Source organism: Cygnus atratus, chromosome 16, assembly GCF_013377495.2.
Source record: "Cygnus atratus isolate AKBS03 ecotype Queensland, Australia chromosome 16, CAtr_DNAZoo_HiC_assembly, whole genome shotgun sequence".
Classification (NCBI taxonomy): Eukaryota; Metazoa; Chordata; class Aves; order Anseriformes; family Anatidae; genus Cygnus; species Cygnus atratus.
In genome coordinates this window covers 573,941-590,925 of record NC_066377.1, presented here as the reverse complement: position 1 = coordinate 590,925, position 16,985 = coordinate 573,941, and the positions used below count along the sequence as shown (strand labels likewise).

General features: G+C 64.5%; 1 protein-coding gene across 1 annotated transcript; it reads right to left on the bottom strand.

The window, feature by feature from the left end:
* Positions 1–598: 598 nt before the first annotated feature.
* VSTM2L (V-set and transmembrane domain containing 2 like) lies at positions 599–16,201 on the bottom strand. Its single transcript, XM_035567200.1, has 4 exons — positions 16,093–16,201; positions 5,365–5,534; positions 4,214–4,267; positions 599–910 (listed from the first exon to the last, which is right to left on the bottom strand). The coding sequence occupies exons 1-4, from the start codon at positions 16,199–16,201 to the stop codon at positions 599–601; spliced, it is 645 nt and encodes a 214-aa protein (XP_035423093.1).
* Between the last annotated feature and the right edge of the window lie 784 nt (positions 16,202–16,985).

Sequence of the window (16,985 nt, the reverse complement as noted above, 5' to 3'; positions counted from 1 at the left end):
CGGGAGCGTGCCGTGCCGTCCTTCCTCCGCTGAGCTCAGGCCTCGATGTGCTGGGGCAGCTTTGGGACGGGCAGGGGAGGGAGAGGCGATATATACAGTCCCTAAGAATGGATGCCCTAACTTATAGATGTGCTGTGGGGCTGGAAAAGAGCAACTAAACTGGGCCTCCTACGGGGAAAGGGATGGGGTTCGCTCTGCAAAGCACAAGGGGATGCGCACAAGGGTGTCCCTGCGGGCAGGGACAGAAAGCCGGGGCGTGCAGCACAGCGGGTGGCAGCAAGCAGCAGGGAGTCTGCCCCGCGTGGGGCCAGCGGGGATGGGGACCGCCACGCATGGGCGCATGGCCCTGGCACTGGTCCCAGCCCCAGTGGTGAGCTGGGGGCCCCGGTGTGCCCGTCCTGCTCCCGCGCTCCAGCCCCGGCACCGCCGCGCCATGGGGTGGGGGAAGAAACTGCGGTGGTGACGGGAGGAGGGGGCCCGGGGGGTGGCGGGCGATGCGGGGCGGTGGGGCCAGTCTCTGGTAGCAGCGCAGGACCCTCGACGGCTCCGCTGAGTCCGGGGGCTGGGGGGCTCTGGCATCCCCCCTGGCACCGCCTGCCTACAGCACGCAGGAGGCGTCCACCGAGCGCTTCTTCAGCTCCTTCCCAGCTTTGTGGTGGTGGTGGTGGTGGTGCGCGTGGGCTGAGCCTGGCACGGCGGGGTCCGGGAGCGGGGCGCCCCGCAGCTGGGTGTCCTGGGGGTGCCCCAGGCCCCCCGCCTCCTCCACCCGCAGGTACGCCTTCACCTTGTGGTGCCGCGCCTTGCCATCGCTGGAGTCGATCACCCGGCACTCGTACGTCCCCTCGTCCGCTGGCTTCACCCGGGACAGCCGCAGCTTGTGGGAGATGTTGCTGCCGACCACCTTCACCACCTGCGGCGGAGCAGACGGGGGTTAGGCAGCCCCTGTGCCCCTGGGTGTCCCCAGCCCCACGGTGCCAGCCCCACCCCGTGCCGTGACGCCGTGTGCTGGGTCCCTCCAGGGCAGCAAAGACGGCCCAAGGGCCCCCCCCAGCCCCAGCCCTCGGTCACAATAGGATGAAATCCCCAACGTGCGCCCGGGCGAGCGGGGCTCGAAGATCGATGCGGAACCACGCCGGCTAATTAGCTTTTCTACCAAATTGATTCGCTCTCAGTATTTATCACCCAATGAAATTTAAGACTTACTCACTAGCCAGAGCTGCGGCTGCTATTGGGTTAGGTCAATAAATCAGATTTATAACCCGCCCTGAGGCCCCTGGCTCTGTTCCCTATAATCACGCTGGATGGCAAAGGCCATTTTTCTACTTGCCACCGCATTTGTTAGCTGAAGATTTTATGGTGTTTAGAAATTGGGCTGGGAGCCGCAACCAAAGAGTCGCAAACTCCTGGCTGAGAAGGCAGAGGGGGGAACGCCGGAGCGGGCAGTGGCTGGGGCAGCAGCAGCAGCACCGGCCCTGCCACGAGGGCTGAGCTGCCACCGCCAGGGCCCGCGAACACACGTGAGCCCACGCCACACACACAAACGCAAGCACGTGTGAGCTCCGCACGTCCTGCATGCCGTGGGCTGCCTGGAGCCGGCCAGAGCCGTGTGGAGGTGTTGAGGCCACCCCAAAGGGCGGCTCTGGGGTGCTCCGGCAGTGCCCATGTGCAGCCGTGAACAGGGACCCTGCAGCAGGGACCCCGCAGGGGTTCGGGGGCTGCCGGCGGCAGCGCAGCTTCTCCACGGAGGGGCTGAGTGCAGCCGCTGAGCCGTGCCTGCAGTGGGGGAGCCTGGGGGGCTGCGGGAGCCGCGGGGCATCGGGGGTGACAAGGCCATGGCACGGAGCATGCGAGAGAACCGAGGATGTAATGCGAGAGGACCTTCAAGAAAAACCTTTGTGTTAGCAGAACAAGGAATCACTTAGAAGTTAATGGCTGGGAAATCTGGAACTAATAAAAGAACCCCCCCATTTGCTGGCACTGCAGTCGGCCAGCAGAACCACTGCCCTGGCAGGTCAGCGAGCCTCGTCCTGCGGCTGAATTATAACGGGCTGGATAATTTTATGGCTGCTTGTAATGTTCCCAGCTCCACCGGCTGTGAGCAGAGCAACGCGACCCCTGCTCCACAGCGGGGCCGGGACGGACACAAGGCCGCTCCCTGCAGTCCCCAGGCGACCAGTGCACGACTGTTTGGCAAAACATCAGGCTGTTTTAAAAAAGGACTGAAAGGGAGAAAAACGATAAACCCAGAACTGTGTGTTTGCTACTGCACAGCAAACGGCTGCTCCAGCCCCTCAAAATGCCACTGGGGCAGGAGAACCTCTGGCTCTGGAAATGCAGCTCCACTGCAGGGTGGGCTTGCTTCAAACCCCGGCAGCGCCGCAGGGACGTCCCGCGGCACCATCCCACAGGGCAGCACGTGCTGTCCTGTCCCTTGTGCTGCGAGGTGAGCTGGGAGCAGGCTGTCTGATATCCCGCTGAGTATGTTTTGGTGGGTAAAACACGGCCAAGGGGGTGCCTAGCGTGATGGTTTCCGCATGGGATCTACATTGTTTCGTATTGTTTTACTAGCTGCCGTTTGTTTTCAGTCAATTGCTTCTTTGTCTGTTGTGCGCATTTTATCAGAACCAGTTGTGGTGTTGTTTTACCTTTGTTCATTTATCTTCCTTATTCTGTAAACATTTAATAATCAAGGACTTTTAAAATAACAAAAAGAATAGTTTAAATCTCAAGCCTCTCCCTGGTGGCTTGATCTGGAAGGAAACAGCAGAAGCATCACACCCATTGCGCTTCGAAATAAATCATAGTTGCACACGCACATGCACTGATTACATTCCGGCATGTAATTAACTGCCTAATTATGCTGTAAAAATGCGACGGCGGAGTTGAGCAGGAGCCCTGGCCCTGTTCCCCTCCCATGCCCGGCCGGGTCGTTCTGCCCACGGCTGCTCTGCCCGGGACGTACACGGTGGCCAAGCTACGGGGCGGCCCGAAATCCCCGCCCGGAGGAGCAGAAGGACCCACGTGGGAGCAGGGCAACAGCACGTGCGGGAGGACCAAGAGCTGCTCTCCCATGCGGCACAGACGTTTTTAGCAGAGCTTTCTGCTGGCTCCCACCGCCTGCACCTGGCTGGAGGCACCTGAGCTGCTGGGGACGCTTGGGGCGGAGGGCAGCCCCGGCACCCCGCAGCACAAGGGGTCGGCGTCCGCAGCTCCGCAGCAGGGCCGGATCCAGCCTAAGAGCTGGGTGGCCACCTCGGGTCCAGCCAGAAGATCTCCATTTCAAAAAGGGGCTGAACTGCTGCTCCTGGTTGCAATCAGCGCTCAGCTGCGCACGAGAGCAAGCCAGAGAATCCCAGGGAGGGATTTTGAAGGCACCTGCTGGGCTTTAGACATTAATTCTGGGAGCGTTACATTGCCCATCATGAGAAAAGTGACAAATGGGGGCTCAAACCTCAGGAAGCAATGAAGAAAATAGATCAAAGGGGATATTGTCTCCCTGGGGAATTCATTACCGGCAATAGAATTTACATGTGCTAATCCCCACAGATGAGAAATGAGAGGCAATGCCCTAAATCATGAAGCTTTTTGGCATTCTACTTGCCATGGCACTTTTTGTCCTTGCCCTGGGATGAGCACCGGGGCAGAGGGGCTGATGCTGGCCATGGGGTGCCTGCCGCAGCCGTCCCTCCTCGCCCACGCAGCAGGGGCAGAGGGGGAACCATCAGGACGACGGCCACACGCGCTCTGTCTCTGCCCCCTGCCCCGTGGCGAGGACAGCACCGCACCACCCAGCCCGGGCAGCCGCGGCAGGCGAGGGCGCATGTGCGACAGCAAAGGGGCCGAGAGCATTTATTTTATTTAACTAATTAGTGTCTTCTCATTCTGTTCACATGAGCCTAAATGGCTTTGGAATGCTAATCCGGGGAGTAAATCAGATTATTTTCTCCTGAGTGTAAACCTGCTCCTCGGATGCCTACAGGAATCGCATCTGAAGGACACCCCAGGACCCAGCCCAGGCTGTTCTGGTGCCCCCAGCACATGCGTTCTAGCAGCTTGGCCCTTGCAAAGAGAGAGACAAAAGCCCCCAAAGAAACCAGCCCCCACCCACCCACCCCCCAGCAGGTCTGTGCAATTTTGAGTACCGGCGTTCTGGGGAAAAGTTACAGCTGTGCCCTCGATTAAAGTCCTTGCAAGAATCATTATCAAAACTCACGCTTATTTTTGTCGCGTCCTTCCCAGCCTCCTCCTGCTGCGATGCTTTTAGCTGCTGGGAAGAGAGGGATGGGGGAGGGAGACCAGAGAGGGGGAGAAAAAGCATTAGTTGAGCTGGAAGGAGGGAGAAAAGCCATCAGAGCAATTCCCACCTCCGCCAGGAGCCCAGCTTCAAAGTCCAGGCCAGGAAGGGGCCGAGGTGGGCGAGCAGCGGCGGCTGCACAGCCCCGAGCGAGGAGGAGGAGGGCGAGGGGCGTTTGGGCAGAACCCGGGCAGACTTGAGCCGTGTGGGCAGCACGGGGCAAACAGGGAGGGGAGGGATGCGGGGGGCACGGGGAGGCCGGGCTGCTTGCCCCCACCACAGCCCAGCTCCAGCAGTGGCCGCGAGCCCACCCGAGGCCGGGGCCCAAGCCCTGCCTGCTGCAACATCACCACTGCGCGGGGGCCTCTCCCCAAAATCCCCCTCCTGCACAGCCCAGCGCCTGTCCCAGTTGCCATGAGCGCTCCCAGAAGAGCCCCGAGCTGGGCAGCAGCGAGCAGGGTGCAGGTGTTGGGGTCCCACCACGCTGCCGCCCCCGCCCCGCACCCGCTGCCCCTGCCCTGTGCCTCTCAATTTATGGTAATGCCGGCAGCAGCACTGCCAAAGACACAATAATAAAGGCTCATTAAAATACCTAAAGCTGCCTTTCCATTATTTGGCCCTTATCTCTGTGTGAACAGAAAGAGAAATAAAGAGACAGCTGTTTGCCAAGACCGATATACATGGAAATGGGGGAAAACAAGGGGGGGCTGGGGGGGCTGATGCAGGGATGGATACGACAGAACAAGTTTGTGATGAGATGGGCGAAGGCAGAAGCACAAAGACAAACCCCCCCACCCTGTGTCAGATCCCCGGGGACGTGCCACCTGGCCCCACGGCTGCTGGGGCAGGACACCAGGACAGCCCTGCCCCGCTCCCACCGCGGAGCACCCTCAGCACGGTTGGGGGATGCGCACCCCTTGCAGTGGTCCTGAGCCACGGGAGGGCCCCGGTGCTCTGCAGACCGGGGGGGCGCTGGGGACACCGGTACAGGACGCAGGGCAACCCCCTGCGGACAGCGTGGGGAAGGGCTCTGGTCCACAGCGGGAGGGAGAGGCAGGATGGGCCGTTACCTGGGTGGAAGCCCACGTCTGTTTGTCCGTCCAGTCCTTGTGGTTGCGGACGTACCACCACTGGATCTCAAGGGAGTAGGAAGGGGAGCCGCTGCCTCGGAAGGAGCACGCCATCTCCACGTCCTCGCCGGCCTGGGCCGTCATGTCGTGCGGGGTCTCGGTGAACAGGGCTGCAGGAGGCACAGCGGGGGTGTGGGTGCCTGCGGGGACGGTGCCGCCAGCGGGGCTGCCGGGAGCACCCGGACCCGTCCCCTCCCCGGCCAACCCGACAGCCGTGGTGAGGGGACGGCCCCACCAAGCTCCTCGCTGGACCTGTCCCTGCCGCGCAGGGGTGGCCGCTGCCATCCCCATCTCCCCCGCCGCGAGCGGCCCAGCCCCACGGCACTGCACACAGCAGCCCAGGGCAGCGAGGCAGCGGGAGCCCCTCGGGTGACCCCCTGCCCGCGGCACCCCCCTGCCCTGGAGCGGGCGCGGGACCCCACGCGCCTCCAAGAGGTAGTAAATAAATAAAGCGTGATCGCATCTCCGCTTTAATCAGAGCATAAATGAAAAACAAATCCTTGTTTAATGCGGCCCCCAAACAGTCTCCCACATGCCATATGGTTTGCTTTCCTCTCTCAAAACAAATATTGTTCGGAGATGTAATTAGAATTCTTTTCATCTTCTCTGGAGAGATTATTGTTCCTCTGTTAAGGCGGCCCCAGCGTGCAGGTCACTAGGAAATGTTATTGTCACAATCTGCGGTGCCTGTCATGGCGTCTTCTCCCCGGCACAGCATGGGGATGGGGGCTGAGCCCCCAGCGCTGGCACAGCCGTACCCGGGGCTGCCAGCCCCCCCCGCTGCCCTGGGGTGGCCCCGGTCCCTCTGGAAATGGCTCCGGAGCGGGGCTGGATGCAAGGAGGATGCAGGCGCCCACATCCCCAGGACCCTCGTGGGCAAGTGCACGTGGGGGGGGCAGCACGGTGCCCCCACCAGGCCCCGCCACCTTCACCCGCCCAGCCCCGAGCAGGATCTGTCCCGCTCCTTGCCACGTGTTGCTGGTGCTGCCAGCTCCCAGCTGCCGCACGGGTCCCTTGGGTGCCCCCAGAGGACACCCACCCCTCTGGGAGCTGCACACAGCTCCCTAGGGCTTCTCACCAAGTCCTGATCCCGCCTGAAAATGGATTATTATCAGCCTAGACAGAAAAGTTAATACCTTTAATATCTCTCTGTCCCCTTGGATGCACGGAAATCCCTTACACTTATCGCTTTCCTTTAATCCATCTTAGCGGGGGAACTGAGGAAAATACATAGCATAAGGGGCTTAACAAGCGTCCCGCTCTCCCAGCTGAATTCCCGGCACTGCTCCCGCTGCCCCCGCTCGCACAGGACCTGGCCCCGGGAGACACGCGGGTGCCACGCAGGAGAGCCGAGGAAGCTGCGGCTGGGGACGAGGTCCCGCGGTCTGGGGCCGCACGCAGCGCGCGAGGGCCCGGCGCTGGCTGCAAAGCGACACGCGGCACAGCCCGCACGAGGCTCAGCACCCGCCCCGGACCAGAGCCCACTGGGACCAGAGCCCTCCGTGGGACCCCTCCCCTGGGCCAGGCCCCACCGCCGGCTGTGGTCGTGCCATGGTCACACTGTGGTCACGCCGTGGTCACGCCGTCCCTGCACAGCAGTGGCAGATGCGCATCCCCCCCTGCTCCCAGCTGACTGCCAGCCAGGTGAAGGCAAGCAACGCCGAGCAAGCTGGAAGACCTTTAACGAGCAGGCCCTGCAACAACCCCCGGTCTAAGAGCCCTGTCTGCTGCTCTCACTAGCACGCAGAGGCTTTCCCTTAACCCCAGCTATGGCTTTATTTAAACACTGCACAGCACAGCGAGAGGAGCCGACCCCACGGGCGCCGCAGCCGCCTGACCCCCAGCCCCCTCCCCAGAGTCGGGGTCCCGCAGACACCCCCTGACCCCTGCCGGCCGCCCCGACGGGCACCGTGAGCCCTCCTCCACCCCGCCACATCTCCCCGGCTGCTCTCCGGAGGCAGCCTGCAGGGCTTTAATTGCAGTCTGAGGGGCAGGCTTTGTGCTGGGCGGCCCGAGGTCTGCAGCCCATGGCTGAATTACTCGGAACACAATTAAAATCAGCTCCCACGGACAGGAATTTGGCAGAGAGTGGAGAAAAGGCTTGATGGAATCATGCACCTTCTTTCTTTCAGATTTTAATTGGGAAGCTACGTATTAATTAACTTCAGGGCTCGGCCTCCCGAAGCACATCCACACCCAGGCGGGTGCTGCCAGGGCCCCCTGCCTGAGGCGTCCGCCCCCACCCCAGGGCACCAGCCCCTGCCCCAGGACCCCTCCCTCTGCCGCCTGGAGGGGCCGGGGTCCTGCTTTGCCAGGGCAGAGCTGGGCTCCAGCAGAGAGGCTTTGAGGAACCTCAGCACCGCTCAGGATGCGGCCACACGAGGCCACAAAGGCCCCAGGCAGCGGGCAGGCAGGCTGCACCCCTCGGCCAGCCCCGCGTTTCTGACCTAACCCTAAAAGCCCACGCTGCGGAACGGACTGACGTGGGTTTGGGACCACAGCCGAGACCAAGCATGGCCCCATCCTCACCGAGTGCCAGGGGTCCCCCGGGTCCTGCAGGGATGTCCCTGGTCCATGAGCAGGAGCACCAGCCGGGGGATGGAGCCCTCGCCCCCCACCCTGTGCGCCCCATGAGCGGCAGCTGGGGGCTTGCAGCAGACAGCTCATAAAGCACCCAGCAGTGCTTTATGGCAGTGGGAGCGGAAGGGGGACGTAAATAATGTCTGACAGCACGAGGGAAGGTGAGGACACCCCCCCGCACATCCCAGCCCTTCATCTCCCGCCTCACCGCTCCCCCCCACAGTGCCACAGCAAAGCCCCGTGAAGCAGGCAGAGCCCCCGGGGGTCTCCCACCTCCGGGGACGCCCGGTGGAGCAGAGGCAGCGCTGGAGGCTCAGGCCAGCAGGTCACAGCCCCGCTCGGGAGCAGGCGTCTCCTCGGATCCACTGCTCTGCAGGGTTTTTGAGCCTCACCATCGGGCCAGGCCCACAGGCAAAGCTGAGAGCTCAGGAGTTGAGGGGGGATGAACAGCGTGGGCACGGCCAGCTGCGGTCTGGCAGGGCTTGCTAAGGAAGGCGCCTGTGCTGGGCTGCACAGAGCCTCGGTGGGCTCCCAGCCCCGGCTCAATCCAGAGCCCCGGCTCAGCCATCGCCAGACCCCGTCTCCCCGCCTGCCATCGCTGCCCGACCTCCAACCCGCCCGGCACGGGGCAGGCAGCACACGCCGAGGACAAGGGCGGGAGCATCAGACCCAGCTGCTGGCAGAGGTAGAACAAAGAATCGCCTTAATTAGCGCTATTATGGTGTCACCTTCTGATCAGGCAGTGAATTGGCAGCTGGCTCCTGCGCTTCTCAATGGCCTATGAAAGTGATGAACAGTTTGGGGACCCTCCAAGGCGAGCAGTGACGGGGCTGTCACAGTGGAGCTGGTGGCAGGGCGAGGACGGAGCAGCGTGGCCACAGCAGCGCAGAGCCTCCTCCAGCCCGTGCCGTGCCCCTGCAAGGAGCAGGGCTCCTGCATCAGAGGACACCCGGTGCCCAAGTGCCCCCAGAGAGCGCCGTGGCTAAAACCGCCTCCCGCAGTGGTGGGGGCACCGCTGGCACCACGGGGGCAGCGGGGATGCGGCACCGTGAGGCTCGCGCCAGCCCCAGCGCTGCCCCCCTGCAGGGGGCCGGGCAGAGGAGCCCACGGCACCGCGGGGCTGTGCAATGGGGCAGCCCCACACCGACCGCTCCTTCCTTCACCTCCGCCCCGCAGCCCCGGCATGGCGGGGGCAAGCAGAGGTCTGCTCCACGCACACAGGGCTGCGAGCGCTGCGGCCCCCCGCCCGCCCCCTGCCCCCCCCCCAGCCCCCAGCCCCGTCCCTCTCCCCTCCGCTGGCGCTGGCGCTGCGTCCTCCCAGACAAAGGGAGGGGGACTGCAATGGGCTCACGGCTCCGCGTGGTTTATGGCCTGCTACCTGTCATAAACTGAGAAAATCAGGATCAATAAATCTTCCAGGAAACAAAAATCAGGGGAAATAAAATGAACTCAATGGGGAAACACAGATAAACGGAATTGAAAACGCCTGCTGGGACAGCTTGGTGCTCTCATAAACCGGAGATATAGCAGCTGCCCGGCTCCCTCCCCGCGGGGGCAGGATCCGGCCCCGTGGCCACCTCCACGGGAGGGAGGGGAGAGGACGGGGCCCCTGCCGCAAGGCCACGTCCATGCTGGGTGCCTGGAAGCGACCATGGGAGCCCTGCGCCCGTCCCCCCCGCACGCAGGACCCTGCACCCCCCTCGGGGGGCCCTGGCGCTCTCTGCTCCATGGGGACCCCCCCAGATGCCCGTGGGTTTGGTGGCTTTCCCAGCCCCAGGCACCCACAGCCCACTCCTGGCACTGCAGCTCCAGCTCCCGAATTTGGATGTGCGCAGGATGCGGCCCCGCAGGCACCGGCCTCACTGCACAGGGCTGGGACTGCTGGGGAGCAGAGCCCCCGGGGACAGTGGGAGCATTGCAGAGATAAGGGGGGGGAATTAACCTGGGGGCACCTGCAGGTTGGCAAACGTTGCACGAGCCTGCCGGAATCATTTCATAACGCCTCACCAAACAGACGGGTGCGGAGCAGGCAGGGGCATCCCTGGGTGAGGGGAGCACGAGCAGAACAGGAGAGCCTGGGGGAGCAGCTCTGCAGGAGCCAAGGAAAAGGGCGGGGGGGGGAACCAGGAGGCACAGAGACCCCAGAGCTGGTCCCAGCAGCAGCCGACACGGCAGGGACCGGGGACAGGAGGGACACGCAGCGGTCAGGGCGCTCCTGCGGGTACCCGGCTGGGGCAGCCCCGTGCTGCAGAGGCCCGAGCTGTGGCTTATGCAGCCACGTGGGCATGCAGGAGGGTAATATTTGTGTAAACACGCACTGAAGGGTGGTTAAATATGTATTGGGTACTTGCAAATGCATATTAATTACCTGGTTAGTGCTCTAGCTTGCTCTGTGAATTATTTACCCCACTGAACCACCACAGCCCCCGTCAGGCACGTCTCTGCCCGGGGAGGCAGGAGGAGCTGCGGCCCCAGGGGCAGGACAGCTCCAGCGCCCGCTCCCCTCCAGAGGGGGCTGCTGGGGGCCGATCCCCCCCCCAGCAGCCCTGCACCACTCCCAGCCCCCCCGAGCTCCCAGGGCTCAGCCCACGGGGCTGGGGCCACCCTAAACTCTGCAGGAACCGGCTTGGGGCCGAGCGATGAAGATCTGGGGCCAAGGGCTTGAGCAAGAGCCGGGCTGGGGCTGCAGGCAGGGGCACACCCAGCACCAGCAGCAGGCCCCATCCCGCAGCCACCCCCCACTCAGCACCCGAGCCCCGCGCCTTGGGAAGAGGTGGGGGTCTGGGCAGCATCGCCCTCAAATCCTGCCACGACACGGCAAGCGTGGGAGGGGAGAAACAGAGGGAAAGGGGCTCGGGGATGAGGCTGGGGAACCACAGCCCCCAGGGAGGGGAGGACACAGCAGGCGAGTGCGGGGGGCGCAGGACCGCTGCGAGAGCCGCTGCTGCCGCCCCTGCCCCCTCCCCCGGACTGCTGCTATTGTGTTTTGGGCTGCGATCAAGTGTGGCTTATTCTTTCTTTTCACAAAGCTTCGAGTCATAATTCATGGTTTATTATGGTTCGGTGAGTCAAGACACTCAGAGAACTAATTGCCAGCTCAGCCGCGCTCTCCTGATAATCCTCGCCCTCGACCGCCCCCCCCTCGCACCCCTGCAGCAGGAGCGCAGTGAGGGGCTGGGGCAGGGAGGAACTGGGAGGAAACCGGCCCCAGGCTTGGCCGCAGCAACCCTGGGTCTGCACTGGGGCGAGGGGCATCCCCTGGCAGTGCCAACCCAGACCCCACCCCAGGCAGCATCAGCGGCTGCGTCCCACCTACGGCCCGCACCCCCAGGAGGCACCCAGCAGGGACGGTCCATGTCTGCACAGACTGCAAGCAGCAGGAGCCGACAGCGAGGTCACCCCGCGCCGACGCTCACCACCACCATCGCCATCACCACGGGCTCAAACAGAGGCAGGATCCAGCTGCAGGAGATGCAGGAGAGCTGAGCTGCTCCCTCCTGGCTGGCAGCAAAGTGCAGGCATGGAGGAACCTGCGAGGAGCACGCAGGGTGGCAGTGACAGCCGTCCCCACGCTCTCCCCCCCGGCGCCTGTCGGTAGCACTCAGCCCTCCCCAGGGATGCTGCCCGCTGGCACACCAGTGGCAAACCCCACCCTGACCCCAGCCGGCTCCCCAGAGCCACTCCACGGGCTGGACTTGCTCCGTGCCGTCTGCCTGCACGGCTGCAGGAGGCGCGGCTGCATCTGACAGCAAACAGCAGCCCACGGGCGCTGCCCGGTCCCCAGGTAACCGCGTCCCTCCTGGCCGACCTCGTGTCGCAGGCACTGACCGCCGCCGCGCGGTGCCAGGGGGCCTCCCAACCCCCGGTGCAGGCCCCCTGTTCAGGGGTCACTGGGGGACCAGAACGTCCCCGCACGCTGCCCTGCAGGCGGACAGATGCTGTTCCATGCCCTCGCCGTGCCGTGCCCCCAGGGACACGGGGTTTCTGGCTTGTTCTATGCAGATTGGACTGAAAATCGCCCTCCTGTTCCCATCTGCCCATTCAAATCTATGAATGAATCTCCTCCTAATAAGCCCGCGCGCAGGGATGCTGGCCCCTGGTCACCAAAAGCAGATCACGGAAAAAAAAAAAAACAGTGCATAAACAGCGGTGTGATGGCCGGTGTCACCGGCGAGAGCAGGGCCGGCAGCTCTGGCTGCAGCCAGCACAGACACCTCCCCTCCTTCCCGCAGACCCCTGGAGCTCCCCCCAGCCTTGGCTCCAGCTGCAGATCTGAAACCTGCCCCGAGGCTGCAGAGAGCAACACCAAATCCCAGCCGGGGCCAGCTTTCCCCACCGAAGGTCCCGCCGTGCTCCAGCACAAAGGACGCACCGTGCGGCTCCGGCGGTTCTGCACCTGCCCCTCTTCCAAGGAAGCGTCAGGTTGGAGCCCCGCAAACACTGCCTGGGGACAGGGAGGGCTCGTGCTCGCACGTGGGTACGGCAGAGCCATTTCTTTGCTGCTATTTACTGTCATATTAGCAGCAGAATTACCTCAATTTTGCAGCGTAAATTAAAAACAACAAAAAATCCAACTAATTTTGTGACTGTGATCAGGCCAGAGCTCACCTTGCCAGGGAGTTTGAATTAACCTTGAAACCTGCGAGTATTTCTAATATTTGACAACCAGGGGCTGGGCTGCAGCCCGCAGCCCCTGCCCGTTTCACTGCAGCAGAGGAGATGCCGACAGCGAGAGCCCCGCTCGCCCCGGCGCTGGGCAAGCGCCTCGTGCAGGCAGGGGACTTTCTGCTCTCGGATTGCTTGTGTGGAGTAATGTTTCTCAGACAATTCACTCCCGAAGAGAACGAGGAGGAGCAGTTATTTGATAGTGTAAGTAGCAAAAAAAATAAAAAATTGGCCTGTTACTATGGTCCCTGAGGGACCCCAGGCGGCGTTTGGCAGCCTTTCCTTCAGACGTCACCTGCTTGTGGTGCTCATCTGCTGGGGGATGATCTCCAGCCGGGCAAGGCACCGGGTGCTGTGCGCTAACTGGGATGGGGCGGACAGAGCCGGGTGCAGCTGGAGACCCAGCCCACGAGGCCTCACGCCTGGCACCCCCAGCACAAGGCATCGGCCGCGGCAGAGCCGCCCGTGTCCCACCGCGCGTGGGCAGCGAGGCGGGAGCCAAACCCGAGCCGGGGCAAAAGGCCACAGAGAAAGGTGCAGGACACAGCCAGGCCCTGCGCTGACGGGCTGGGAACAGTGACCGCCCCCGAGCCTGTGTGCCATGAACCGCAACCCCCACGCAGCTGCTACGGAGAGCGCCCGAGGCAGCGCCCGAGGTGGTCCCCGGGTGGGCGAGCCCCAACCCCGGCACCCTGAGAGCAGGTGCCGGAGGGGGGCAAAGCGAAGCCTCCAGCTCCGTGCCCCCGCTCCTGCGCCCCGGCCCCGCTGCCCTGCCCACGGCACCAGCACTGCTGCCGAACGCGCTGGCTGCTCGCTCTGGTGTGCTGCCTCGCTCCCGGGGAGCGTTATGATTAAAATTGGCTGTCACTGTCCTAACGTAATAATTCCCAGTGTCTGGCCCATCGTCTGTCAGCCTTCTTCAAGGGAAAAGAAAGCGCAGACATTTGATGAGGAGAGGTGTCAGAAGTAATTGCATTGAATGACTGCATGAACAGCAGCAGGAAAAACACATCGGATGGAGTATTCCCACCAGGAAGCATGAAAAAATCCAGCACAATGCAAAGTGTTTATGAAAGTAATTGATAGAATAATCATTGGTGTGTGAGACAAAGGAGAAGGGCAGCACCCCGGGGAGTCGGGGCACCGCTCCCTCCAGCCTTCAGCCATTCAACTAGCAGCTTTATTGATGGTGAGACACTAACACTTGCAAACGATGCGAGGAAGGAGACGGGATTCTCCTCCCCGGCAATGCAAGCTGCTTACCATGCGGCTCCCTGCCCGCTCCAGGAGCAGACAGGCTGGGAAGGAGGCTGGCGCTTCCCAGCCGGCGCAGGTTTGAAAGCCGATGGCGCCAGCCCAGTGCGCACACGCTGTCTGCGCTGGGGTGCATGAATAATTGAAGGAGCCAGCCCGAGGAGAGGAGCGCGGCTCGCGGGGGCGGCGGGGAGCTGTGCTGCTGCCCACCGCCCTCCTGGGGGCCGCGGGGCTGGCGGCGGAGCCGCACCCCGGAGCCTGGCGCTGGCTGCCGGGCAGAGCCCTTGCCGTGGGGACAGGGAAAGGACTTTCTTTGGCAGAGACTTCTTTTCCCTCCCAGAGCAGCTCCTGCTGCCGTGCGAGCTGGAAACGCATCGCTCGTGCTTGCAGGGACGTCGGATGGAGGAGTCGGCCTCACCCGCAGGGCGCAGGTCTCTCTAGCAGCCCCCTGATGCCCGCCGAGTTTCCGTTCGGTTCCCTCCCCACACCTGGGGCCAAGGGAAAGATAACAGCGAACGCGCTCCCGGCCGGGCTGGACACGGGAGAGGCTCCGCGAGATGGTGGCGGTGAGCTCGGGCGGCTGCGGCAGAGCCCGGCAGGAGCTGCCCGGCCCCGGCAGCCCCGCTCTGCCCGGCCGGCCGCATCCTGCCCCTCTGCGCCACGGCCCCGCCGTGCCAGGGAAAGCTGCACCAGCGAGTAACGCGATGATCAGTCTCCAATCTGCTAAACAGCAATTTATACAGGTTTTCAGCACACAGCTTTTATCAAATTGGTATTCTCCTACTGAACACAAATGGCTTATTATACATGACCCACTTACTCACTGCTTTTCAGTATCGTTAATAAAGGTTTCTGTTGTGATTAAGTGAGTTGCTGCAGAACTGCTCGTAGTTGAAAGCTGTAATGTGGCTCCAAAGTGCACTTACCCTACCAGAAGATTTTTCTCCTTTGCTCCCTTCTTCCTCGCAGCAACCATTTCACTATTTATTTGCCTATTGCTGAATTTCTGAGGGGAGCAGCAGAGGATAATGGAGGCTGTTCGCCCACATCTCCTTCCGGCATGCCGGGCTGGCGGGTCCGGAAATCCTCCTGCCTTTACCCCACCGGTGCAAAGGCAAACCTCCCGCACGGCGCAGACAGGTGACTGCCGGCCCATGTACCGCACTGCTGCAGGACGCGGCGTCCCCGCAGCCCCGGCACGGCACAGCCACCGCGGGGCTGCTTCTGCCTGGAGGCTCCTCGGGGCAGGGAGCAGCTCCCGTGCCTCCTGCTCCAGAGCCGCGCCGGGGGGCTGGTGGCAACCCCGCAGCGGAGCTCCCGCAGAGACCCCGCGGTCGCACCTCTGGGGCTTGGGTTAAATCCTCCCGTGTCAGCACGGCGAGAGAAAGGCAGGTCCCGGCACTATCCTCAGAGGTGTCCCCGTCACCTGCTCCGCACCCCAGAGCTGGGGGTGCCCCCGCACTAGAGCAGCCTTTCTCTTCGGGGGCTGCAGGAAGAGGCTCCCCCCGACCAGAGCCAGCAGTGGAGCTGCTCCTGCTGCGAGGGTGCGCACCAGCGCATGGCGCTGAGCAGCAGGTGCACGGCGCTGTGCACGAGGATGCACGCTCACACGAGGATGCACAGTGCTGAGCACAGGGATGCACGCTCGCACCAGGATGCACGGCGCTGTGCACGAGGATGCACGCTCGCACGAGGATGCACAGTGCTGAGCACAGGGATGCACGCTCGCACGGGATGCACAGCACCGTGCACGAGGACGCCCGGGGGCGCACACTTACCCGGCGCCGTGCGCGGGGCCGCGCCGTGCCAAGCCCCCGGGCTCCGCCGCCCAGCGGCAGGGGCAGAGGCGGCCCCCGGGCGCCGGGGAGCGCGGCGGCGGAGCCCAGCCCCGGCTCGGCCGGGCCGCCCGCAGCTCCCGGCTCCGCGGAGCCGCCGGCGCGACGGAGCGCGGCACCGCCGCGGCCCCCGGCCCCCGCCCCCGTCCCGCAGCCCGGGCGCGCCCCGCCCCGCCCCGCCGCCAGCCCCGGGCCGAGACCGCGGGGACCGAGCCCCGGGGACCGGCGCCGCCGGGCACCGAGCCCCGGGAGCGCTCCGTGCCCGCCGGCCCCCCCGGCGCCCGCCGCCGCCCGCCCCGCCGCCCGGTGCCCTCCGCCCGGTGCCCGCGCTCACCGCTGCCCGCCGCCGGGGCGTCCCACGGGGGGTGCCGGGAGGCGGCGCCGAGCTGCAGGTAGAGCCCCAGGTAGTGGAAAATCCCCAGGGCCAGCGCCAGGGCGCCCATCTTGCCGCGGGCGCGTCCGTCCCGGGGGCGGCGGCGCCGCCGGGCCGAGCCCTGTCCCCGGGGCTGCGCCGCGGTCCCGGCGCCGCCGCGCTGCGGAGCTCTTCCCTCGCGCGGAGGGCGCCGCGCGGCGAGGCGGTGCCGCGGCTCGCCCGGAGCCTCCCCCGCCCGGCGGAGGGATCCCGGCCCCGCGCACACCCCCAAAGTTTTTCCCTCGCTCCGTTCTTAAAGTGCGCGGGGCGGGGCCGGGCCCCACGCGCCCCACGCGCGGCCCCGCGGGGGCTTCCGCGCGCCGCCCGCACCCCCCCGCGGCACCCCCGCGGGCGGCACCCGGCCCGGAGCCCCCCCCCCACGCGCGGGGGGGTCGCGTCCCGCAGCCCGCGGAGCTCGGCCTCCCCCCGCGGAACCGCTCCCGGGGTGCGGGGCGCGGCGCGGCCCCGGCTGGAGGAGGGGGCCGGGGGCGCGGCCACGCTCCCGGGGTGCCCCCAGCAGCCTCGCCCCCAAACTCTGTGAGCCGTGCGGACCTAGGGGCCGACCCCCCCCCGAGACCACGGGCACGGCCCGCAGCCCGTGGCAGATCCGAATCGGGCCCAGGACCGGGGAACCGTGAGCTGTGCAATTCCCACACCTGGATCGAAAAGTGTGAAATGGGAGGAGGAGCCCGCGGGCAGTGCATCTCCTGCCTGAACACCAAGCTTCGTCTCCGAAAGGAAGGCACAGACGCAGCCTTCACTCGCATGATACTGTCTGTGCGCTACACAGCAATCCGAAGGATATCTCCTCTCCA